Below are 25,972 nucleotides of genomic sequence, written 5' to 3'. Positions count from 1 at the left end.
CCGCATCTTCAACCAAAGCATTTTTAGAGCATTCCAATTCATCTCAGCCTTGCTACTGGGCTTCAAGGGAAGGGTCTGACAGGTATTAATACGTGAGGCTTTAAAGAGGGAGCAGTCACACCTCACTAGGCAAGTACAGCGGAGTCCGTTGCAATGAGTGGAAAGTCCTCAAGGGGGAGACAAATATTTGGGGGCAAGCTTCACAGACCACCTTGGAAGTTGTTTGATGTTTGTTTGTGAAATTAAAGGAAGATGGCTTTTGAAGGCAACTTTAATTTCATAAGCCCCACCAGAGTAAACCCTGCCCCTGAGGATCACCACCATTTGAAGAGGAACGTATAGAAGTATTCACAGGCCACTAGCCTAGGTAGGAATGTCTTCTTGGAGCAGTAGTCGTACTCTACCTGGTACCCTTGGGCCTCAATGTCCATCCGCACGGAGTCCAGGAGGTCCCTGATGACCGGGGCCGCCTTCCAAGGCCCGAATTTGACGACCAACCTCTTGTCCGCCTCCAGGACGCGCAGGGATTCGGCACAGTGCGCGGCATCCTCTTCCGTGCGCACCGCGCACACGAGGACGCTGGAGCAGCGCGCCGCCACGGCCTCTGCGCGTGCCAGGCGCACCATGAGCTCCAGGTTCTCGCTGTAACCGGGCACTCGCAGCAAGAACTGCTTCCGAGCCACCTGCTCACCAAAGATCTGCGGCGTGTCCTCCAGGAGCTTGACCAAAGGTTTGATTTCGTAGAACTGAGCCTCACGGTACACCTCCGGGAGGTGCTGCGTGGGCAGCTGGCCGCAGCGCAGGTAGTCCAGGATGGGTCCGAAATAAGTGCCGGGGCGATCAATGAAGAAGCGGCCTTTCGCATCCGTGAAGCTCTTGGCTGAGAGGGAGAACATTTCTGCCAGCTTTGAGCCCGGCAGTTTTCTCAGGGTGCCTAGGGTGGTCGTATAGAACTCGCCTCCCACGTTCAGCTCCACGACGGGAGATACCTGGAGGCACAAGAAGCAGTGAACCAATAGCTCTACCTCCAGGGAGCTCATGACTTACTTTCAAGTTTCATTCAAATTATTTCAAATTTCATTCAAATAACCCCGCACAGAATTTAGGAGCGCCACGAGTGGCTTCAGCTATGGAAAGGCTCTTGTACCGAAGGGGTACGACGTATATAGCTCAAGGGAATGGACATTTTAAGGAAGAAAAATATTTCAATTTGATATAAGAATACATATTCAAGCATTTTAACTTTCTCATTTAGGTCACAGCATATTAGTAGGCTGCTGTGGAAGCAAGTCCCAGTGACAATACTTCTAAAGCCTGTGGCCGTTCGCAAGGTTTTTCCCTCCTTTCACCTCAGTCTCCTCGTTTATAAAATGGGGATATGGAGCTGTTGTGAAGTCAGGTGTTCCCAACGTGGGTGCTCAGATCTAAGATATAGTAAAAAAGGAGGAGGGGCAAACCATTTTCACCCTTTCTCAAAGGCCAAAGAAATCACACATGCATTCATTCAGGAAGCGTTTTTGCAGTACTTCCTTGCGTTCACTTCCTCTGCTGAGAGATGAGGATAAAAATTCTTATTTCCTATAGATCAGAAGTTCTGATTAGCAGTTGGCATGACTTTGATGAACAAACGGAATTTGTTTGATGGATGTTTTGTCAAAATGCAGGCTTATGGAGATTAAATATCAGGAATATCCTTGGTGGTGAAAAGGCCAGTAACAGCAGGTACAGTGGAGGTAAAACTGCCTCCTAAACTATAAAGGGTGGTATACACGTTGAGTTAGGGTAAGCGGTTCAATAGAATTTTTAGAGGCCTCTTCTCTATGGGCAACCTTGGGCTGAGCACTATGGATGTGGGTGAGACCCCCATGGTGCCTGCCTGGAGACGCCCACAGCCCCATGTGGAGAGGAACGTGGAAACAGGCTGCATTTGAGGAATACTAAGTGCTGTCACACAGGCCTAGCAAAAATACCAGAAGACAGGATAGCAATGATTACACGTGAGGTGATATACCAGTTGTGTCCTGACAAACCAGCTTCCTGAACGACTTACATTATTTAAAATTCACTCACTCGTTCAATAATATGCATGTGCCTGCTTTGTGCCAGGTATCGGGGACACAATGAGGAACAAGCAGGACACAGCCCCTCTCTCACAGCCTAGTGACTATGCAAAGCCCTTTGCATGTAGTCTCTAACTCAATTCTCATAGCTATCCTATGAAGAATGCATTAAGTCTCCATGTTACAGATCAAGCAACTAAGGCTGAAGGAGGTGAAATAAATTGCCTAGGATCAATCAGCTATTAAGTGATGATGTCAGAATTTGAATTCAGGTCCCATTTTACCCTGAAGCTTGTGCTTTTAGTCATTGTATAAATTCGTATTCAGCCTTCAAATATATCCACTCTTCATTCCCTTAGTTACTCATTCATTCAACAAAATGTAGGGAGGACCTGTTCCATTCAAGCCTCCTAAGTAGATGCATACAACAGTCCTTACCCTCATGGAGCTCACAGGGGAGAAAAGGAAACAGATGGCTTAAATGTATGAGCGAGAAGGAAGACTCAAAGGTAGGAGGTGTCGGCTTTTTGTGGATGTGTGTTGGAGATTATCAGGGAAGGTTTCCTAGGGGATGTGATGGCTGCTGCCGCAGAAAAGATCTGTGTAGTGTTACAGGGAAGGCTGGATTTCTAAGAAATCAGTGACCTGAGAACTCTACCACAAGTCACTGCAGGGCCAGGGCCAGGGCTCCGAAATGTCCTTCCATTTCATTTAGGGGTGACCTCATTTTCAACTTGTCTGTGAACTCTACCTCTAAGATTAAAGTACTGGAATTAAGAGAACCAAAGACAGCCAAACTCCTGGGGAGAATCGAGTTGCCATGGCAACAGCTCCTACCAGGGGACAGTTCTGCAGGCGGGAGGGGAGAAGGGAAAGGAGAGGATGCACTCTGACAGCAGCCATACAATACAGCCACGAGAAAAATAAGCCCGGAATCTGTGACTCCCTCTTTCTCCCATAAACCTCAAGTCCCCTTGGGAAGGCGCTTCGGTTAACACTGAGGTCCCTCTGTACAGCTGATAGTTAAATGCAAATTTGCAGATGTTGACCCTTGAATGAATCCATGTGCTCTCATCACTCCTGTACTGCTGTAAGCTCAGAGGTGCTCTTAATGCCCCCACATTACAAGCAAGGGAAGGTCAGAAAAAAGGGTCACACAACTAGTAAGTGCTGAAGTCTGAGCTGAGACCAAACCCATGTCAGTCTGACTCCAGTACAGCATGAGTGCCCTGTCCCCACCACTCGGGCATCCAGTCCCACTGTTGCCAGTAATTAGCTGTGTGCCTGGGGCATCCCACTTCTCTGGGCCTAAGCTTAGTCATCTATAAAATAGGGATGCAAAATAGATGAAGAGAACGCTAAGTCTCTCCAGCTCTGAAAGCCTAATGAATCCAGTCACTTCAGTGCTGTTTCTGAAGCTTGTTGCCAGATGCTTCACAAAATAGCTTCCTGCCCTAACATTCTCGGCCCCATTTCCTTGTTTATCAAATAAGACCTCTGCTCTGTTTCCAAGCTTCTTCATTCTGTCTCTCTTTCCATCCTTTTTCCCCCAAAACTCCCAATCTCTTTGGAAATCCCAGACTTCCTACCTCATCCATAAGTACTACAGCATGTGTTTCTAGCAGATAGAAGAGTTCTTTTCCACCCCTCTTCCGGACCACCTGCTCTTTCTTCCCTGTGGCATCTCTTCCTCACCTTTTCTACCAGTCACGCTGCTGAAGCATTCCTTGGTGGGAAAGCCTGTCTCAGGCCCTGTATACATGGGCTGGGGACACATGGTCTTTAGGAGCCCCTGCTGGGTGCCAGGCCAGTGCTGGCCATGAGGACACAGGGATGAGTCAGACACGCTCAGCTCTCCCCCAGTTCTAGTCTAAAGGATCCCTACACATCTGCAAACCCCCTGCCAAACATTCATACGTTTCCTTAGGTCACCCTTAGTGGAGTCAATGGAGGGACATCTCCATTCATATGTCCCTCAAGATCTCCTCCTACCTCACAACCTGACCTTTTCCATTGTTTCCTATCTCAGTTTTCTGAGCCAGAATCCCAGGCTGGGCTATAATCTTACATTCTGCTTCCATGCTAAACACACACCCCCCCACACACACACACAAAATCAGTCACCAAGTCCTAAATGCCTGAGTCCTGTAGTTCCATGACACCTTGCCCCCCTCAAGTGCCCTCCCCCAATACAATTTATACTCTGAAGCCAGAGTAGTTTTTCTGAAGTGCAAATCTGATCTGTCACCCCCTGCATTAAACACTTCAGTGACCCTGTATTCCCTTCCAGAAAAACTCTAGACTCCTTAACAAGGTTTACAGGCCCTTAGCAACCCTGGCAATCAACTACCGGAACAGCTTGCTGCTCCCCCACCCCCACCCATCCACAGCAGGCCGGGCCACTTGCAGCCCAGGCTTGCTTCACTTAGCCCACTCGTCCTTCAACCTAATTCCTCCAGGGATCTTTCTAGATGGGTTGTCTCTTTGTGATCCCAGAGGGCCTTGTACTTCCACTGTCACAGTAGTTACCTATCTTATAATTCCCTTTACATCTGGATCCCCCATTAGGCTGTGCGGTGCCTAAGGAAGGACTATCCCTGATTCATTTATGTCACCAGTACCTACTGCAGGGCCCAGCAGTAGGTACTGGTGATGCTCAGTAAATGTTTATTGAATTGAATGGAGCTCACTTGGCAGCACCGATTTACAGAAGCACCTGGTATTCTGACAAAGGTCAATCTGCCCTACCTGGCGTCATGCACCAGGCTGGCTCCCTCTCTTGCTGGGTAATTCATTCGGACATTTATTGAGCACCCAGGCAGCCCTGCCACTGAACAGGTGACTTTGTCAATAGTCAAAACAATGACGTTATAATTGCCCTATGGGAAAGAACCACAGTCTCCCCACTGCTGGATCTGCTTTCCCTTTCTACAAGTTTTCCTGATGGCACCTAGCCCAAGACAGATCAGAATGTTCCGCTCCTAGCGCCCACCGGACCTTTTCCTGGTCCTCCCCCAAACTTCCCTCACCCAAGCCCTGGGAGGGGGCAAGCCAGCAGGCTGACTCAGGACCCAGCCAGAGGGCTGGGCAGGCTGGAGAGGGTGGAGGTTTGAGGGGTGAGGGAAGGATACACTGGCAGCCTTTGGTTGGGTCTGCGTCTACCCGGGCAGGAGGGATGGGAGCAGGGAAGGGAGAGAGACAGCGGAAGAGCGGTCAACTAGGACAAACCAGGGAACAGAGAGGACACACACAGAGCAGCTAAAACAAAGACCAAGAAAAGAAGGAGAGAAACCAAGGCAGCCAAGTAAGAAAGAGGGCAAAGACGAGAGGCTGGACAGAGCCTGAATGGGAACTGAGACCGTGGCGCGGAAGGAACAGCCGGGAGAAACAAAGAAGGCGGGAGTCAGAAGGCGCACCAGAAGCGGGAGCTGGGACGGAGGCGACTGACCCGAAGGGAGGGACGGACAGAGTGAAAGAAGGGAGAGGCGGCAGGACAGGCTCCCGCCGGATCCGGGCTGTGCACTCACCGTTGGCGAGCCCGCGGGGGCCGCCTGCCGCAGGGAGAGAGGCTTCGAGGGCAGGTTCATCATCCTGGCCTTGCAGGCAGCTGGCACCGCGCAGCCCGGCCGCCGCTCCGCACCCCGCCCGGCCCGCCACGGGCGAGATACTTGCGGGTGGCGGAAGTACACCTGCTCCCCGCCCTGGGGTGGGGGAAGCTGGTCCCAGGGTGTGGTTAGAACCTAGGAGTGTCGTGGGCTGCGCCTGGCGCCTGGCTTCGGGGGAGACCCTAGTCTAGCCTCTTCCCCTCTCTCACCCGGGTGTCCCCGACAGCCAAATGGGGGAGGCAGAAGGAACTGACATGGAAAGCAGGAGACTATTCCCCACAGTCCTAGGGAGTGAAGGATCACCAACATCTGTTTTACAGATGAGAAAAGTGGGGCTCCAGGAGTTGGGGGGAGGGGGCCAGTGAGAGCTATTTATCCACCTCAGATCAGCTGCTAAACGTGCAGTGTGACCAGTGATGAAAAGAACTAAGATACCTTGTGTGGTTATTTTGCTTGTTAAAACTGTGAAAATTACTAAAGGAAACCTCAACTAAAATTGGAGTTGGGAGGGCCTGTACTGGGAGTTCTCAGGCTTTACTACTCAGGATCGTTTACCTCCAAACAGGGAGAAAGGCTACCGTGGATCTCCAACAGGAAGATTTTTCTACTTTATTACCACAGTAGGTGAAAGGAAGATTTTCTCCTTGCATGGCAACAGCTCAGCCAGTGAAAAGCCACTATACTTACAACTCCCAGTTTCCGCCAATGGACTCTCTTTTTGGGACACCCCTCCCAACTCCCCCTTTGCTCTGCAATGGAAAGGTCCTCTCATTTGTTTTTTCAACTTGCCTATGGTTTTGCCATAACTTGCCTGTCCTACATTGTTGTTCTTTGCTGTTCCCAAATAAACCCATTTTTTTTTTTTTTGCTGATAAAATAACTGACTTTTTAAAAAAATCTATATCAACAACATATAACCCTAAAAGAGGGGAAGCATAACTCCCTACTCTTAAAGTATGGGCTGTGCGTAATGACTTTCTTCCAAAGAGGACAGTATGAAAAGGCAGCAAAAGAAGAATAACTTTACAATGGAGAAACTGACAAACACTACTTCAGCCAGATGTCAAAGTCAATATCAAGAGTCATAAATCATGACTGGTAGTATTTACTTTTTAAAAAAATAAATTTTATTGGGGAATATTGGGAAACAGTGTGTTTCTCCAGAGCCCATAAGCTCCAAGTCGTTTTCCTTCAATCTAGTATGATTCCACTTATATGAGATACCTAAAGTAATCAAATGAATAGAAGGTAGAATGGTGGTTATCAGGGGCTGGAGGGAGGGAAGAAAGGGAAATTTTTAAATGGGTGTAGAGTTTCAGTTTTGTAAGATGAAAAGTTCTGGAGATCTGTTACATAGCAGTGTGAATACATTTAACACTACTGAACTGTACACTTAAGAATGGTTAAGATGCAAATTTAATGTTATGTGTTTTTTACCACAAAAAAGGAGGAAAGAATTACTTTTGGTTATAAACTAATAAACTAATGGTGAAAAAACTTGGAAAAAATAATAACAATAATAACCGACCAGTATCTGGCGAAGAAAGATAAAGCTTTAGAGAGAGACAACTGGGAATGGGACCCGGGAACCTGCCATTTACCAGCTATGTGACCATCCATTATTTCCCCTCTCTGAACTCTAGTTGCATCTTTTGAAAAATACATGGGAGTACTGAGTTTGCTGGGTTGTTGTGAGAATTAAATTAAGTGAAATAATCTATTGTGTTTCCCAAACTTCCCTGATGCTTGTTAGACACCATTCTGGAACGCCACCTCCAGAGTACTGAAACCAAATTACCAAGGAAGGGCCTGGAAACCTGTATATTTAACAAGTATCTTGTCATCCTGGAAATTTGGGAAACACTAGAATGATGCATTTACAAGGCTTTCTTAGAGTGGGGCTCCGTGAATATCAGTGCCCATTCCTTCAGGATCTATGGCATCACCCATCCAGAATCACCCCATCCAGCCAAAGGTACCTTTCCAATCTCTTCTTCCCCCTCCTCTCCACATGGGTTGTCACTTCATTTATTCAATCAAGAGTTACTGATACCGACCTTGGCTAGGGTTGGGTGCTGGGGACACAGGTGCCTGAGACATGTCTCTGTCCTAAAAATATGGGCACAATTAACTTTAATGAAAAGTAAATGGGGCCGGCCCGGTGGTTCAGGTGGTTAGAGCTCCATGCTCCTAACTCCGAAGGCTGTCAGTTCGATTCCCACATGGGCCAGTGGGCTCTCAACCACAAGGTTGCCAGTTCAATTCCTCGAGTCCTGCAAGGGATGGTGGGCTGTGCCCCCTGCAACTAAGATTGAACATGGCACTTTAAGCTGAGCTGCCGGATGGCTCAGTTGGTTGGAGCGCGTCCTCCCAACCACAAGGTTGCTGGTTTCGACTCCCGCAAGGGATGGTGGGCTGTGCCCCCTGCAACTAGCAACGGCAACTGGACCTGGAGCTGAGCTGCGCCCTCCACAAAGACTGAAAGGACAACAACTTGAAGCTGAACAGCCACAACTAAGATTGAAAGGACAACAACTTGACTTGGAAAAAAGTCCTGGAAGTACACACTGTTCCCCAATAAAGTACTGCTCCCTTCCCCGATAAAAAAAAATAATAATTAAAAAAAAAGAAAAGTAAATGAGTGTATGAAAATATGTTAGGCTTTTGTTTCCAGCAATATGGAAGGCGAGATATCCTCTTGCTACAAAACATCTCAAAACATTGAATGTGTGTATCTCTATGTATGAGCTGACAAGGAAGTCAAGGAAATGCTCTGAGGTGCTCTGACATAATTGAGCACTGACTCTATCCACTTCCCTGGGGTTACCTCCACCTCTGAGTATCCTAGAGCTTTTATTTTAAGGGGAGAGAGTCGGAGACAAAGTCTGGACCATTCTGGACAGGATAGGATGTCAGATCAGAGACTATAAAAGGATAATTTTTTTTTAATGCATCAAACAAAGGTGAATGCTGTGGAAGCTTACCTGCCTCGTTCGTTGGTTCTGGGTGGAGAAAAGTCTCCCCTGAAAATGTTTGGCTATATCCTAGAGCTCAAATAGATCTGGAGGCCAAATATTCACTTTTTTCATCAAAAACAGCAACAACAATCAGAAATGTAATTTAAAATGGACCAGAGTTGGTAGTACCCTCAGATGACTGACAAAGAAAATGAAAACCCTTCCTGGAGGGAGGGCACAATCAAACCAAGCCTCAAAGAGTCCACACAGATAACAGTCCAACAAATGCAAGCTCATAGTCTAAAGTCACAAACCACAAAAGGAAACAGTACCATGAGCAAGAGTCAATGGATCTATAAGCACCTCAGAGATTACTGGATATAGAATAGAATAGTATATAAGTGTTTAATGTGCTTAAATACAAGGGTGTATTTAAAACATGAGTGAAGAAGATATGATCAAAAATGAGGAGGCAGATTTGAAAAAAAGCCAAATAGAACTTCTAGAAATGAAAAATTACTTAAACTTAGTAGGGTGAGGACATGCAATCAAAGGAGAAATATTGCACTATTTTTCATCCATTATTTTGGCAAATATTGAGAAGAATAACAATATGCTAGAGGTGATAAGGATGCAGGAAAACAGCTTCTCAAACTCAGCTGAGTGGAATGTGAACCTCTGTGATTTTTCTGAGAAAGTAATATGGAAGTATCTAGCAAAATAAAAAAATGCAAATTACCATTTGACCCAATATTTCCACTTTTGAGAATTTATCCAATAGAAATAAAAGCACTATTCTGAAAGTATATATGAGCAAATATGTTTATCACTATTTTGTTTGTGGTGGCAACAATTAGAAAAATAGAGGCATGGTTGACTAAACCATGATTTGTCCATGCCTTGGAATACTATGCAACTATTCAAAAGAATGAGGTAGATCCTATATCTATTCATGCATCCACGATTTATTAAGTGATTAAAAATAAATATCAGAGCAGTGTGTATACAGTGGGACTACATTTGTGTAAAAACACAAGCACAACAAACTTCATATATAAATTTGCATCTATTTATGTTAGCATATTATCAGAAAGGAACGTGTAGAATGATACATACTGCGTGTTACCATTGATTATTCAGTAGTGAGGTGGTAGAAATGGAGAGGGGAGACTACTGATTTTTTTCCTAATATGTCTTTATATTATGTCACTAGTTTCAGTGAACATGAACAAGTATAAAAGAGGAAACCAAAAAGCAACACCATAAGGCAACAGAAGGCATTCCAGGAGAGAGTCAGGTTTTTAATTTGGGGGACCTGAGAGGTCTTCATGGAAGAAGTGGCATGTAAGCTGGGCCTCCAAGGAGGGAGAGGTTTGTTGAGAGCCTGCAGGGGAGTCTTCCCAACACAGGGGTCAGCTGTGCCAAGTGAAGGAGGGAAACAGAAGCAAAATGATCATGTGCTGAGCACCTGCATTGAACACAGATACGTGTACCAATCCTTCCAAATAGTTAGACTTACTCTACAGATAAGGGAAACGAAGCTCAAAGAAGTTAAGGGAATGGCTAAAAGGCTACACAGCTGGTCACTGGCAGAGCCAAGCTTGGACTCCATGTGTTTCTCACATCAAAATTCTCTGTCTGTGACTATGAAGAATTGTTTTGTGTCTGGGTGCTATGGTTGACATGTTTGTGTCCCTCCAAAATTCCTATGTTGAAACCTAATGCCCAGTGTGATTGTATTAGGAGGTGGGGCCTTTGGGAGGTTATGAGGATGGAGCCCTCATGACTGGGATGAATGCTCTTATGAAAGAGACCCCGGAGAGCTCCCTAGCTCCTTCGTCTCATCATATGAGGACACAGCAAGAAGATGGCCGTCTATGTACCAGGAAGTGGGCTCTCACCAGATATCAAATCGATAACACCAGCACCATGATCTTAGACGTCCAACCTCAGAGTTGTGAATAAGAAATGTGTGCTGTTTAGCAGCCACCAGTTTATAGTATTTTTGTTATAGCAGCTCAAAGGGACTAAGAAAATGGACAAAGTATGTACCTTGTACATTGTGACTCTGCAAATGAGACTGAGTGATGGGGAGGCAGCTGTGATCTCCTCAAGGCAGGCTGCCCTGCCTGCTGTGCCTGGGTTGGGGAGCCTCCCACAGGCTCCATGTCGCCTTTGTTCCCACTTCTCCTTGCGTAGCTGACTCCCTGCAGTGGGCTGATCAGCTGCATGGGTCAGATTGGTTCCAGGGAGGCTGCGTTCTGAAGGGCCATCACTCCAGAAAGGAGGGACAGTGGACAGTACCAAGCAGCCTGGGCGTTTAGCCCCATTTCCTATTTCTCCCCACCCCCAGCTGCCCTGACATACAACCTGCACTCGCATGCTGTCCTGCCTTTGTTTATGCTGTTCCTTCAGCTCAGAACACCTTTCCCTACCATCTCATTGTCTCTGGAAAACTACATACGTAGCTTTCAAGGCCCGACTCAAATGGTCCTCCTCTTCTTTTTACATCCATCAGGACATTTGCCCCTCACCATTCAAAATAGGAATTGTCATCTCCACTTTATGTAGGAGGACCCGAGGTGCCCAGAGATGAAGTGGCTCTTTCAGAGTCCTTCAGCACCAGGAAATGAGACCAGGATTCTAGTTCTGGCTCTGCCATTTGAGTGTCACCTTGGGCAAGTCCCTGCCCTTGTCTGGGCCTCTGTTTTTCACCTATCATATGGTGGGGGTTGGGATGTTTTCTGAGATGGTCTCTGCAATCCTGTCTTGCTTGATGCTATGGCAACAAAAGAATTCAAACAGCTCCTTGGTGTTGCCTCTGACAGGATCTTGTTTCCCTTTGGCCCGACTCCAAGAGTGAGCACTGCTTCTCTCAGCCCTCCTCCTACTCACCCCACTCTTTGTTTTTCTTCCTGAGACAAAGCCGCCAGCCCCTCTCCTCTCCAGGCAGCTGGGCTTGGGGCCAGCCAGCCAAGTGGCAGCTGGGACTCAGATAAAAGGACCCTCAGAGGGCTGCCTGTGGCTGAGTGCCCAGCCAAGCCCAGCCCAGGCCTGGCAGCCCTGGGCCCAGCTGTCCCACAAGGCATCCTGCCACCACTCCCACACAAGGCTCCCTTTGTGAGTCCCACAGCAAGGGAGACCCCCTGCCAACCCACAAGGACCCTCTTCCCTTCCCTCTGCTCCACACCCACTTGAGAAATATCCAGGTCTTTAGAGAATGGTCCAGGGCTGGCATAGACTGGCCTGACATTTGGGCCTACACTTTGGAGAGCTTTGTTCCATTTAATCTTCAGCACGACACTGGTAGCAGGTAGTGCGATTCCCCTTTAGACACGGATATCTGAGGGCTTCCTGTGTGTTGATCGTGGTGCCAGGCAGTGGGAAACGAGTAGTGAACTAGGGGACAAGAGCTGGCCTCATGGGGCTCCCAATCAGCGGGGCCACAGACGAATTGAATAGCCACACAAATAAATATCTGGTTACACAGCATGATCGGTGCTCGGACAGGAAAGAGCAAGGACCTGTGAGAACATACAGATAGTGGTAGGCTTATCAGTGGGGAACAAGGGCAGGGAAGCCTTCTCGGGATTGAGGTATGAAGGATGAGGAGGAGGGTGGGGTAGAGAAGGGTACTGTGGGGACAGAGACAGGAGTGCAGTTTCCAGGCTCTTGAACTCACGTGGAAAGGTGCTGGCTCAGGTAGTAAAAGGCTATCGACTGTGATTGGATGGCCATCAGCTGTGGCTAGTTGGCCGTCAGCTGTAACCAGTGAGCCATTGGCCACTAATATAACTGCCATGGCTACACTAGCAGGAAAATGGGGGCTAGCAAGAAGATGGTGGCTGAGCTAGTAAGAGCGGATTGCAGTTAGCAAGTGAGGTTGGTTGGCGGAGGAGCGGACGGCAGGTTGCGGATCGTGTGGCTCCTGCTTCCTGTGTCTCCAACCCAGACGCCAGCAAGACTATAGTGGTATGACTCCCCTATCTATGGCTCCGTGGTTGCTCCTTTTTGGCTTCACCATGTCCTGCATTCTTATGTGGGGAGTGGGACTAGAGACCCCGCATGCCACCCAGCACGACAGGTACACAGGGCCCTGAGGTAGAAGGATGGGGCTGAGTTAGAGGAGAAACTGAAAGAAGAGGGTCTGTGACAAGAGAACAAGGAGGGATGTCTCCTTTTCATCATCTTTGGCTGAGGCAACCTCTGGATGAAAAGGCCACATTATAAACACCAAAGAACACAAGTGCCTCAGTGAATCAACTTCGTAATCAATCACTGGTGCCCCTTTCCCCCAGAGAAGTCCCCCACTCCACCTCAGGAATTCTTTATTTAGAAGCAAGTCCCTTGAACTCCGGGAGCCTCACATTGTTCACCCCAAACATGGGAATTGTAATTCCCCTATGGAGTTTCTGGGAGGAACCTAGAAAGCAGTGTACAGTCAGTGCCAAGTGGGGCAGGCACAGGTGCCCATCCCTGGAGACCTTATAGGGAGGAGGCATGGATGGGCTTTCATTTGAAGCACTGCCCCTGCACTGCCCCAGACCCAGCAAGCTCCTCTCTGGAGGGAAGAGGCAGCCAGAGCTTCTGGGTAGAGGTTAGAACTTGCTCACCTTGGCCTTGACCGCAGGGACACAAACCATGACTGGATGCCAAGTGTTCCCTCCACCCCCCGAGTTCATCAGCACATAGGTCTTTTAACCCCAAGGATGCCCAGAGTGGGGAATGGTAATAAAATGTAACCTTTGTTTCACAGGCATTATCTCATTTATTTTCACTGCAACTCTACAAAGGAGATTAAAATCACCAACATTTTCCAGGTGAAAAAAAAGGAAGATGATAAAGGCAATTTTTCTAAAACAGGATTCGTACCCAGGCAATCTGGCTCCAGAGCCTGATTGTAGTGACCATTCCTTGCACTGCTAGGCCAGGGCCCAAAGCCAGCACTGCTAGCCTCCCGACTCTGCCCTCTTTTCTCCACATCCTTTTCTAGTCCAAATCTACTACTAGCATACTGTCAGACCTGGGGCCTCAGTTTCCTCTTCTGCAAAATGGGGAGGGGACAGCTGGGCTTGACGATGGTTAAGATTCCTTCCAACATCATCAATCTTCGTTCCTTCTAGTGGAAGAGAATGAGCCCTTTAAAGCTATGAGGTGCAATTTCCACTCTTAGGAGCAGCCTCTAGAGCACAGGTGTGCAAAGATACCATGTGTACAAAGATGTTCATTGCAGCATTGTTCATAGAAGCAAAAGATTAGAAACAGCTTAAATGTTCATCAGCGGGGGACTGGTTGAATAAATTAGAGTACCTCTACATTCTAGATACTCTACATCACTACAAAAAAATGAGGCAGATCTCTATGTGCTAATATAGAAAACTCTCCGAGACTGTAATAATAATATAGGTACACCCTTACATTCGCATTGATAATTTCCAGAAGGGTATATAGGAGACTTAGCTACCATTACCTCTGGGAAGAGGACTGGGAGTCAGCCATGGGATGAAATTACTTTTCATTGTATATTCTTTTATACTGTCCTAATTTATTACCAATGTGACTTTTTTTTCTTCCTTTCTTCCTATCTCCCTTCTTTCCTTCCTTCCTTGTTCCTTCCTTTTTTTCATCTGAATGCTATCTGGGGATGTTTTTTATTGCTTTTTTAAAAGAGAAGTCATGTGCTTATTTGGGTAATCACTTCGTATGTTATATAAAGGTCTAATCACTATATTATATATCTGAAATTAATATAATATTGTATGTCAACTGTAACTGAACATTAAAAAGAAAAAAAAAGAAGTCACGTGGAGGACAGATTGAATGACCTGAGTTCAAGGCCTGACCTTGACATTAACTGCATGGTATTGCACAAAGCCCTTCTCACTGGGCCTGTTTGGCTACCTGTCTGATCGTGGGCACTGGGCTAGGTAATCAAGTCCCTTCAGTGCAGAGATGGCAACAGGTCGCTGAGTCATCTGTAGTCCCCCAATAAGCAAGCAGAGGAGCCGGCTCACCTGGCCTCAGCAGTGCCAATCCTGCCACCGGAGTTTATCGACCAGGAGTACCCAAACATAAACTGTAGTGGACATGTGTAACATTTCCACCCAGCTTCTACTTGCCTTTCTTTCTTGTAAAGAACCACAGTTTTCCTCTGGGACCACCCCCTCCTTTACTCTCTACTGCCACCATCTTGCCACTATATGTAGCTTGAGAGTAAAGTCGACTTATGAAGGAAAATAGAATCGAGAGATGATTAGAAAGTGGTTCCTGGCCATCATTTGAGCACTGATCAAACTGTGCCTCAGGCCCTACCCCTGGAGTTTCCAGGTAGGTGACCTGAGGTATTCCCTTTTGATTTAAGCCCTTTCACACTGGATAGATCTGTCACTTACATTCTAAAGAGGCCCAATGGGTATGGATCCTGTGCTATATCTCTGCCATTTGTCCCTCCAGATCTACTCCATCCTTCTCCCCCACTCTCCACCCCAGGAGGCTAATCCTTGGGGGTTAAATCCACAGGCTTCCTTGCCCTCTGGCTTCCATCTGAGTTTGGCCAATGGGAGGCCTAGTAGGAGATCAGAGGGCAAGGGGAAGCTGAGGTCAGAGTATTTATTCCCTGAGCTGCCCTCTGTCCAGTCCCTGCAAGTCATCTGTGCCCCTCAAGCACCCTTTCCACACAACTATTCTCTCAGGTTCTGACAGCTGCTCTGTTCCTCACCCCCCTCAGGCCCCCACTGTTCCTAGCCCTGACAGACTGCACTATTCTCTGCTGCTGTCCCCAAACCCTTGCATACATTTATAAAGTCGCTTTATTAACCTCTCCTCAAATACCCAGCTTGGGGAGCCAGCTGTGTCCTGCCTATATGTGCTCTTGAGTGTGTATGTGTGCTGTGCTCGCACACGTGTATGTGCACATGTGCATGCATTGTCTCTGTGCCAGTTACTCAACAATTATTCATGAGCTGGGACAGGAAGGAAACTGTTTCTCTGAGTACCCACCAGGTGCCAGACTCCATGCAGGGCACTTTATATACACGATTGGGTTTTATCCTCGCAAATGTATGAAGTTATTTTTAGCTGCATTTTACAGAAGATAAAACTAAGACCCAGATTGGTAAAGGAACTTACCTAAAGTCCCATGGCTGAGTAAGTAGTGGAACCAGGAATTTGAAACCCATATACACTGGCTCTAAAACCTGTGTCCTTTTAGGCCCTCACGGTACTGCTTTCCAAAATGCCTAGCTCATTTTCATCATTTAGGTCCCAGCTTACATATCACCTTCCCCAGGAGGCCTTCCTAATAGAGACCACTCCATTTGAAGGAAGTCACCACTGATATTCTTTTTCATAACACATCATTCTTTTCCTTCATCACATGTATTTGTTTATTTATTGGCTTAATGTCTGTCCCACTCCTTAGATTCTAAGCTCCATGAGGTCAGCCAGTCTCCAGTTCTGTTTTGTTCACCATTCTCTTCCTGGTGCCTAGCACAATTTATCTGGGGCCTTCTACATACTAGGCCCCAGATAAAAACAGTAGCACCCCCTTACCTGCTACAGAAAGTTTCACTTTCTGTGGTTTCAGTTACCCACGGTCAACCATGGTCTGAAAATATTAAATGGAAAATTCCAGAAATAAACAATTCGTAAGTTTTAAATTGTGTGCCATTCCAAATAGTGTGATGAAATCTCACACCATCCCGCTCCTTCCCACCTGGGACGGGAATCATCCCTTTGTCCAGCGTCTCCAGCATCTAAGTTATCAGATCGACTATCGACTGTCAAGATATCACAGTGCTTGTGTTCAAGCAACCCTTATTTTATTTAACAATGGCCTGCCAAGCCCAAAAGTAGTGATGCTGGCAATTCGGACATGCCAAAGAGAAGCCGTAAAGTTCTCCCTTTAAGTGAAAAAAATGAAAGTTCTCAAGTTAATGAGTAAAATCATATGCTGAGGTTGCTATCTGTGAAACTGAGAAGATGGAAAAAAAAATTCTTGCTAGTTTTGCCGTCACATCTCAAACAGCAAAAGTTATAGCCATAGTGTTTGATACATGCTTAGTTAAGATGGAAGACATTAAACAAAGGTATGTGCATATAGGAAAAAACATTATATATATATATATATATATATATATATATATATATATATATATATATATATATATAATTCAGTACTACTTGCCATTTCAGGCATCCACTGGGGTGCTTTCTGCTTTCTCCTTGGAATGTATCCCCCACAGACAGACAGGAACTACCGTATTTGCTAAATGAAAAAGTGGCAAAGGAAAGAAACAAACATTTATTTAAGTGTCCACCCAATGTCAGGCATTTTACATAGATTATCTCATTTCTTCTTCACAGCAGTCTTATGAGGTACACCTTGTTGTCCCATTGTGCTGGTGAGGAAACCAAGTTCAGAGAGGGAATGTGACTTTCCCAAAATCACACAGCCTAGAGTCAGAGTTCAAACACAGGTCTCCCTAATTTCACAGCTGTGCTTGTTCCATTATGGCCCCCAGATACCCTACACAGGAGCTCACAGTGGGGGAAGAGGAGGAAGGCCTGATCAGTGGAATTCAGGTGAATCATTTCTGGGCAAACAAAAACTTCAGGGAGCAAATAGTGTCTGCTGCCAGCCATTCCCCTGGGACTGGCCACTCCCAGGCCCTTGGGAGCACACACCCTCCCAGCCCAGCCAGGACTATCCTCTTCCCTGTTTGCCCTTAGGCTCTTGGCCCAGTCCTACCTGGTCTGTGAGCCTCTGCAAACACCCTGTTCCTTGCCTTGCTTTGTAGGGCTGCCTGTGGCTATAACCTGTTCACTGAGTTCCCAAGGGCTGGCCCCGAACACTGGGTGTGTGGGGTGTCCTTGAGCCCTGCATGCAGGCCAGTCCACCAGCTGGTGCCAATAAAGCTGGGCCCTCCTGCTAGGTCTCCAGGACCACACATCAACCCAGGCTAGAACCTGGGAGGATCCATTCCTTCCTCCTTCCTTTGCTCTCAGGCCCTGCTGTAGGGACAGAGCCAGGAGTGAAGTTTCCAGGCTCTCGCCCTCATGTGGAAAGGTGCTGGCTCAGGTAGTAAACGGCCATCAACTGTGATTGGATGGCCATCAGCTGTAACCAGTGAGCCATTGGCCACTAATATAACTGCTGTGGCTACGCTGGCAGAAACTGGGGGCTGGCAAGAAGACGATGGCTGAGCGAGCAGGAACAGATTGCAGCTAGCACGGCGGAGTGTGGATTGCGGATTCAGTGGCTCCTGCCTCCTGTGTCTCCAACCCAGCCGCCAGTTAGCCTATAGTGATATGACTCCCTACTTATGGCTCTGTGGGTGTTTCTTTTTGGCCTAGCCACATCCTGCGTTCTTATGTGGGGAGCGGGAGCTGAGACCCCACAGGCTGCCCCACACGACACCTGCCCATTTCCCTCTTTAAAAATCACTGCTACCCAAATGGGGGGCTTCTGGGATGCTGAGTAATGTTCTTTGTCTTGGGCTGCGTGATGGTTATACAGTTGTGTTTACTTCTTGTGAAAATTACTTGGGGCGCATTCCTCTGTATACATTATACTTCAGTAAAACATTTGCCAAAAAAAATCATTGCTACCCACTCCTGCCCTGGGGTTCCCTTTCCAGACCAGCTGTGGAGTGGGACACCGTCTTCTCAGATGTTCTCCCTCAATACTCCCAAAACACACCCAGAGACCCTTTTCATCTAAGAGTTTCTGACTGAATCCTGCTCAGCAAAGACAGGGTAGGACAAAGTAACCAACAGGGGCGGCCCCCTAAGTCCTGGGACCTCCAATGTCCTTAGCTACCTGCTCCTGGGGAACAGCTCCTCCCTCCATCTCTGAGATACCTCTGGTCCAGTCTCAGTGAGAGATTGAATACCCTCCCCCCTCCCCCCAGACCCTATTTTTGAGAACAGCTGGCAGCCTCTGGCCCAGGCACATGTGGGGGCTAGTTACTGTTCACCCACTGCCTCTGAGAAGAGCACCTCCCATGGCCTGTATGCAGGACCTCTGCCAGCTCCTCCTCCTCAGGTTCCTGTAGAGGAATGAACTGCAGCCCATCCAGCTCCTCATTCACTGGTTGCCCAGCCCCAGTTCAGATGCCCTAGCTGATTACTGCACGTAGACACCTTCTCCCACAGCTCTAGGACACCTGAGCCTAGTGGGTGATGATAGCAGAACTCCCTGCAGCTGAACACAGCCAGAGTGTCAGACCTGGCTCCTGGTGGCAAGTCCCAGAGGCCAAATGCCAGCTCCTTAAACAAAAAAGGAATTTCTTAGGAGACTCTCAATGTTGACAGAGGATGGGGACCAGGAACTCACGGGGCTCAGTGGCAGGAGCCTGACAAGGGTCACACTGCAGAACTAGCCAGCTTCTTCTGGTCACAGGCAGGCCCCTGGCTCCACCAGGGCGGGTAGAAGAAGATTCCAATCACTTGGGCTTCTATCCTGGGAACAGGGATTGGGACTTGGCCCCTGGCAAGACTTTAACAGGAAATTTCCCCAAAAGGGAGAGCGTGCAGCTAGTGGGGAAGGGGTAGGGTCTGGACTTGAGATTGTTAAAAAACAACTGTCTCTTAGCACCGGGTTGAACTGAACTGAACTTTGAGAAGACTTTGAGCCAGGGTAGAAGTTGTGCCACCTCCATTACATATCCACTAACAAAATTAAAACCATGCTATTTGAAATATTAATTTAAACATGAAATGTACTTTTTTCCCTCCAGTATTGTGAAGATTTTCTCCATATTGTTAAGGGTTCCTCTGTACCACTCTTTTTGGTACCACTCTTTTTAATGGCTATATAACATTGTGCTGTGCGGCTGTATCACGAATGTATTAAGCCACATGTCATGCAGGGTCTCTGGTCCCACTCCCCACATAAGAATGCAGGACATGGTGAAGCCAAAAAGGAACACCCACAGAGTCACAGATAGGAGAGTCATACCACTATATTCTTGCTGGCTGCATCTGCCTCTCTGCAATTCGCAATCCACAATCCATCCTTGCTAGTCCCCACTTGGTGCTAGCGTAGCCACGGCAGTTATATTAGTAGTCAATGGCTCACTGGTTACAGCTGATGGCCAACTAGCCACAGATGATGGCCATCCAATCACAGTTGATGGCCATTTACTACCCGAGTGAGCACCTTTCCATTTGAGGTGGAGAGCCTGGAAACTGCACTCCTGGCTCTGTCCCCACACCACATTTCATGTCTCCCTTTTCTTCTGTCTTTCTTTTTGCTCCTTTACTATAAATAGCACTGTGATAAGCATCCTTTATAGCTCAGGCATTGTGCAAGGAACACACACCTTTCTGGGGATCCTGTTCCTTGTTGCCAAGCAATGAGGAAGGCTGTGTCACCCCTGGGGACACAGGGTGTAGCTGCCCCTGAGGATGTTTCTGCTCCATGTTCGGAGTCTGACCACCCACCCAACCACCCCCTACAAGGCTGCCAGGACTGCAGGCAAGGACTGAAACCATGAGCTGGCTTATACCCAGGACCTGAGAACCAAACCAGACCACCTCCACCACGTGTCTTCCTGGGATCTGAAGCTCAAGCACTCTTCTGGACAGATCGAAAATACCAGCTAAAAAACTCACCCTACTTCCTGCTCCATGTTCTTTTCTTTCTCCTGTTTTCTCCTTTTTCTTGATTCCCCCTTCCCTTTTCTCTTTCTTTCCTTTCTGCTTTCTCCTTCCTCCTGTGCTTCTCCTTTCTGTGTCTCCCCTCTAACTCTGGTCTTCTTTTTCTCTGTGTGTCTCTTTGCTTTCTCTTCCTCTTCCTCTTTCTCCTTCACCTTTTAATTCCACCTCCTCAACCCCCACCAATCCAACCTTGTTTCTGTCTCATTTCTCCTTCTCCTGGTGGCTCTCTACTCCACCCACCCACCACTCTGCCTGTGTGAGTCACAATTTCCCCAGGGTAGATAAGGCAGCCTTTTCCTTGGTAGGCCTGGATTTGAACGAGTGCTGAGTTTGCCTCCCACAAAGGGCAAAGTTAACAGATGACAGAATTGGGAGCTGCCTGGTAAACCAGCGTGACTCAGGGCTTCCAGGTTGGCAGTCACACAGTTTATCCAGCTTCCCTTAGAGGCTCTGTCACCCCAGTGCCACCCTGCTGCACCAGATCACTCACCAGGACAGCCTTCGCATGGTGGCAGCAGAGTGTGGGGAAGAGCACCGGAGTTTATGATGTTCTAGGGAGCAAATCACACTCTGTGGGCAGGCTCAGGGCTGGATGCTGGGGACCCAGACCCTGCAGCCACGGTCCCCATGGTGCAGTCTCACATCACAGTGATCAGGTAGGATGTTTTCAAAATCCAGACTCCTGGGTCCCACGCATCTTTATTAAACAAAATATCTGGTGATGGAGGAACCTTTATGTTAAAGGTAATTGTGATGCACAGGCAGCTGCAGCATTATTTGGATTATGAAAAAATTGGGGACACCCTGAATGTCCATTAGCAGAGAATGGTTACATAAATGATGATATCTCCTACTGTAGAATAATATTCAGGCATAAAAAGGATGAGGCATTCATAGAGACAAAAGGTAGATTAGAGGTTAACAGGGGTTGTGTGTGTGTGTGTGTGTGTGTGTGTGTGTGTGTGTGTGTGTGTGTATAGAGGGATAGTTATGGCTTAATGGGTACAGAGTTTCTGTTGGGGATAACAATAAAGTTTTGGAAACAGACAGTGGTGATGGTGGCCCAATACTGTGAATGTAATTAATACCACTAAGTTGTATACTTAAAAATGGTTAAAATGGCAAATTTTATGTTGTATAAAATATATATGCATACGCAATTTTAAAAAAAGAATGAGGAAGAGCCATATGCACTAACATAAAATGATGCCCAAGCTAGTCTGTTAAGTTAATAGGAAAATTGAAGACCAAGATGTAGAATAAGAATTTAAAAATCGTGTGTGCCAGGAAAATACACTACCCTCTTAAAAGTGGTTGTCACTAGAGGTACGATTGGCAGGGCAGGAGAAGGAAGATTCTTTGTCCTTCCTGTGATAGCAAAAAGAAGTGTAGGATCGATGGGTGATTTTGATTTTCTATTTGGTGTTTTTCACATTAAAAATTAAAACACTGAACAAAACAAATACTTTGCCCTCAAACTGCTAAGAATCGAGAGAGGAGATATGAACAGATGGAGGTAATTACGACAGAAATTACAACAGACTACTGTTTTGTGTTAAGGCCTGTGGAAACACAGTGAAGAGGGTGTGTCTGGGAAGGCTTTCTGGAGGAGGTGACATTCTGACTCTGGTCTTCAAAGACCACAAGGAGTCTTTGGGGTCAAATGGGGAAGCAGAGCTAGAAATATTCGGGTAGAAGGAAAGGCAAAGGTGTGAAAGAAAGCGTAAGGTTCGGGAAGTGTATGTTAAGCCCCAATTGCTGAAATGCAGCATACCTACTAGAGCTAGCAGTTGGAGAGAGTTTTACACAGGGGAGTGATGTCAGATTTCTGTTTTGGGTGGATCATCTGGCGAGGTCTCTTCCGGGTTGAGGTTAGAAGCGCTGCTCTCAGACAAAGGCTGGAAAGTGATAAGATGTAAACAAAGACTTTTTCAGCCACCTCAGAATTTCAGCTGAGGCCCCACGGGCAGAAACAATGCCAGAGCTTCTGACCCTATAGTGAGAGGCTAGACCACCTTTGCAGGACCACCTGAGAGGGAGGGCAGAGCTAAAACCTACCTCCTCACCCACCTGCCTGCCACAGAGAAAGCCCAAATTCCCCAGGAACTTGGGAGGAGTTGCACAGTCTCTCTTTGGAGAGAGTTGTCAGTGCACCCACTCTGCGGGTCCTCCAACCCACCCCCCACCAGGAAGCAGAAGGAGCTGCTCCCCACCCCCGCACCCCCACTTCAAACCAGGGGAGCTTTAGAAGAACAATTGGGGAGTCTTGGAGGGGGGGCTCTGGAGTGTGGAATCTGGTGAGAGCTGGTGAGTGCAGGTGTGTGTGTGTGTGTGTGTGTGTGTGTGTGTGTGTGTGTGTGTGTCCTGTAGGGCACATGTAGGCACCACAGGAAGAAGCAGAATGTAGGCCTTCTTGAAAAGGATCCTGTGGAAGAGGGCTTCCATTTAAGTGTGCGGGGACCCCAGCAGAATGGGCCTGGAAGGGTGCAGCAGCATGCATAAGCAGCCGGAAGGAGAAGGCACCCAAACTGTTTTAGGGGTACTGCAGCTGAATGGTGTGGTGGGTCTCCAAGGAGCCCATCAAAGTGGCCCTGATAGGAAGTGTCAGCATTTGGAACCTGCCACGCTCAGAGGGCTCTGGTGTAGTTGGACTTCTCCTCCACCCAGGAGGAGCAGAGGAGCAAGGTGAGGGAGGAGAGAGGCTGCTCAAGTCCTCTCCCCAGGCAGCAGGTGTCCCCGCCTGAGATGGCCGGACCCAGACGGGGGAAGGAGGGGTGGAGTTATGCTATAACACTGGCAGGCCTATTCATGAGCTGAAATTACCTGACAATAAATAGGAGACTCTCAGAAAAGCTAGAGGACCTGCCGAAATTTTATCCAGGAACAGTATGAGTCCACAGAATCCATTCGAAAGGGCGGTGGCAGGAAAAAAAGAAATCGGCTGCGCGCTTTTACCCGCTGAGTCAGGTACCCGCTGTTTACCCTTTAATAAACAGCTACAAAACAGGCATGACGCCTATCTGGGGAGAGGGGTGTTGGAACGAGGAGAGGATTTTTCTCCCATTCTCTCCCCCACAGGCCAACCCTTCTGTATCAAAACCAGGCGGACAATTAACGCCTGGAAATTCGCGTGTTTCCACGCACTCCGCGCCTCTGCGAGCTGGCGGGGATTCAGGGTCCGCTCTGTCCTCCGCTGTGGAGCTGAGCAGCGCCGTTGCGGTGCGGGCGGAGCTCAGGTCCTGGCCTGCCCGGCAGCGCCTCCTGCTGGCCAGAGTCGCAGAGACCGGCGTGCGCTTTGACGCGGAGCTCTGGGGCTGGACCCGGCTCAGCCTCCCAGAGTCTGCAGTCCTTGGGGTGAGACACAGTACATGCATTCATGAAATGAACCAGCCGTGGAGAGGTGTAGGAGAGCAACTGGGATGAGAGCCCATCCAGTAGGGGAGTGGGCTGATCTTTTTAGAAAGGTCAGCCGCTGGAGGTGAGGCGGGGCAAAAGGGCGTGAGGTAAGAAGACGGCGGAGAGCAAAGATTTGGAAAAATTACTGTGGAGTTTGGGAGAGTGCGGGCATGTTGAGGAGTCATCAGTATTCTTATTTCGTGTCTCGGCTTTTGCTCAAGCTGGTACTTCTGCCTGGAAAACATTTCCCACTTTCCTTTTCTTTAAGTACGTGATGTATTCAAAAATATTAGAGAATTAATATAAATATCCCTGTACCCATCATCACTCAGCTTGAGAAATAAGACCTAACAAATAGAAAATACCCGTATACTCCTCTTTCTCCCTCGTCCTCCCTAGAGATGGCTCCTAAATTCATGTTTTCATTCCCATGTAAGTTTTTATTTGCTGTATATGTATGTGTTCATAAATAATATATATGAGGTGTGATCAAACAATATGGTGAATGTTTAAATAAAAAAATTATTACAGTAAAAGACACATTGCCACTAATCCCCTCAAAATACTCCCCCTCCCTTCAAACACACTTATTCCACCATTCTTGCCACTTTCTGGAAGTCCTTTATCATGTCTTTAGTTGCGCTGTCGTGGCTGCCTCGATTCAAAATGTTTACCTCTCACAGTCATTTTGACTTTGGGGAAGAGCCAGAAGTCGCAAGTGGCAAGAACGATGGGATAAGTGTGTTGGTAGGGAGGGGGAATATTTTAAGGGGGATTAATGGCAATGTGTTTTTTACTGTAGTAAATTTTTTTTATTTAAACTTTCACTATATTGTTTGATCACACCTCGTAGAGGCACAAAATAAAAAAAAATGTTATAAAAATATCCTTCATTACAGACATACTATATAGAATATATATGCTATATATGCATACTTCAATATATATTATATACGAAGGTCAGACAATTAAGTTCGCAAACTTGTTTCAATGATGTTGCTAATCTTTTCTGATATCAGAGGGATTATTCATTATGAATTTGTACCAACTGGACAGTTAACCAAGTTTACTATTTGGAAGTGCTGAAAAGCCTGTGTGAAAAAGTTAGACAACCTGAACTTTTCGCTAACAATTCATGGCTCTTGCATCACGACAATGCACCAGCTCACATGGCACTGTCTGTGAGGGAACTTTTAGCCAGTAAACAAATAACTGTATTGGAACACCCTCCCTACTCCCCTGATCTGTTCCTCAGTGACTTCTTTCTTTACCTGAAGATAAAGGAAATATTGAAAGGACGACATTTTGATGACATTCAGGGCATCAAGGGTAATATGACAGCTCTGATGGCCATTCCAGAAAACGAGTTCCAAAATTGTTTTGAAGGGTGAACTAGGCACTGGCGTAGGTGCATAGCTTCCCAAGGGGAGTACTTTGAAGGTGGCCATAGTGATATTCAGCAATAAAGTATGTAGCACTTTTTCTAGAATGAGTTTGCAAATTTAATTGTCAGACGTTGTATATACTATAGCATATATAGTATATAGTGAATGTACTGTGTGTATAGTGAATACGAGGGGGAGAGAGAGAAACATTTTTCTCCTTATCATCCTGCATTGCAGATTATTCTCACCTTTCTATGCCTTGCTGACTCCTCAAAGCTATTATTCCTTCAGGAAGCTTCTCCAAGCACCTCTCCTCGCTGCTCCCTGTGCTCGTGTAAGACTTACCCCGCTAGGTTGAAGTGGCCTGCTTAGTTGTCTGTCCTCCTCCCCAGTCAGGATCTGAGCTTCCTGGGGGACGGAACTATGCATCCAGGTGTCTCTCCTGCCCAGCCTAGAGCCTGGCCCAGAGCTGGGGCTCAGGTTTGTTGACCTGATGGCAGACAATAAGGCCAGAAAGGCTAGTTGAAGCCTTCAATACCAGGATAAAGCTTTGGATTTCATCCTGGCTGCTGGTTTTCCAGCTGTGCTTTGCGGAATCTCTTGGGTTCTCTGGGGGTAACCTGAGGACGAATGAAAGATGGTCAAGAGGAGGCAGCTATAGCCCCCCTCATCCTGCTTTCACTAAATCAATTTCTTCTCAATCTGTTTTATTCATTGGGCTTCTGTGCAAAATTTCATTTAAAGAAATCTCATGGCACGTCAAAACAAAATGAAAGGGATTAGGAGTGTGGTAGGCACAGTAATGGCTCCCAAAGCATCAACGTCCTAATCCCTGGCATCTGTGAATGTGTTAGGCTACATGGGAAAAGCGAACTAAGGATGCAGATGGCATTAAGATTGCTAATCAG

At 47.2% G+C, this 25,972-nt stretch overlaps 1 protein-coding gene across 1 annotated transcript; it reads right to left on the bottom strand.

Moving 5' to 3' along the window:
• Positions 1 to 255: 255 nt before the first annotated feature.
• KCTD14 (potassium channel tetramerization domain containing 14) lies at positions 256 to 5,789 on the bottom strand. Its single transcript, XM_019726391.3, has 2 exons — positions 5,588 to 5,789; positions 256 to 989 (listed from the first exon to the last, which is right to left on the bottom strand). Exons 1-2 carry the CDS (start codon positions 5,648 to 5,650, stop codon positions 315 to 317), a joined length of 738 nt encoding a protein of 245 aa, XP_019581950.3. The 5' UTR covers positions 5,651 to 5,789; the 3' UTR covers positions 256 to 314.
• Positions 5,790 to 25,972: the final 20,183 nt, after the last annotated feature.

Source organism: Rhinolophus sinicus, chromosome 14, assembly GCF_057876585.1.
Source record: "Rhinolophus sinicus isolate RSI-liver-muscle chromosome 14, RSI-T2T, whole genome shotgun sequence".
NCBI classification, from domain to species: Eukaryota; Metazoa; Chordata; class Mammalia; order Chiroptera; family Rhinolophidae; genus Rhinolophus; species Rhinolophus sinicus.
The sequence above is the reverse complement of the archived record's forward strand: the minus strand, read 5'-3'. Positions and strand labels throughout refer to the sequence as shown.

Coding starts and splice junctions, on each gene's coding strand:
- KCTD14 (XM_019726391.3), bottom strand. CDS start 5,650: ATGATGAACCTGCCCTCGAAGCCTCTCTCCCTGCGGCAGGCGGCCCCC. Junction 990..5,587: donor CCCCCGCGGGCTCGCCAACG/GTGAGTGCACAG, acceptor TTGTGCCTCCAG/GTATCTCCCGTCGTGGAGCT.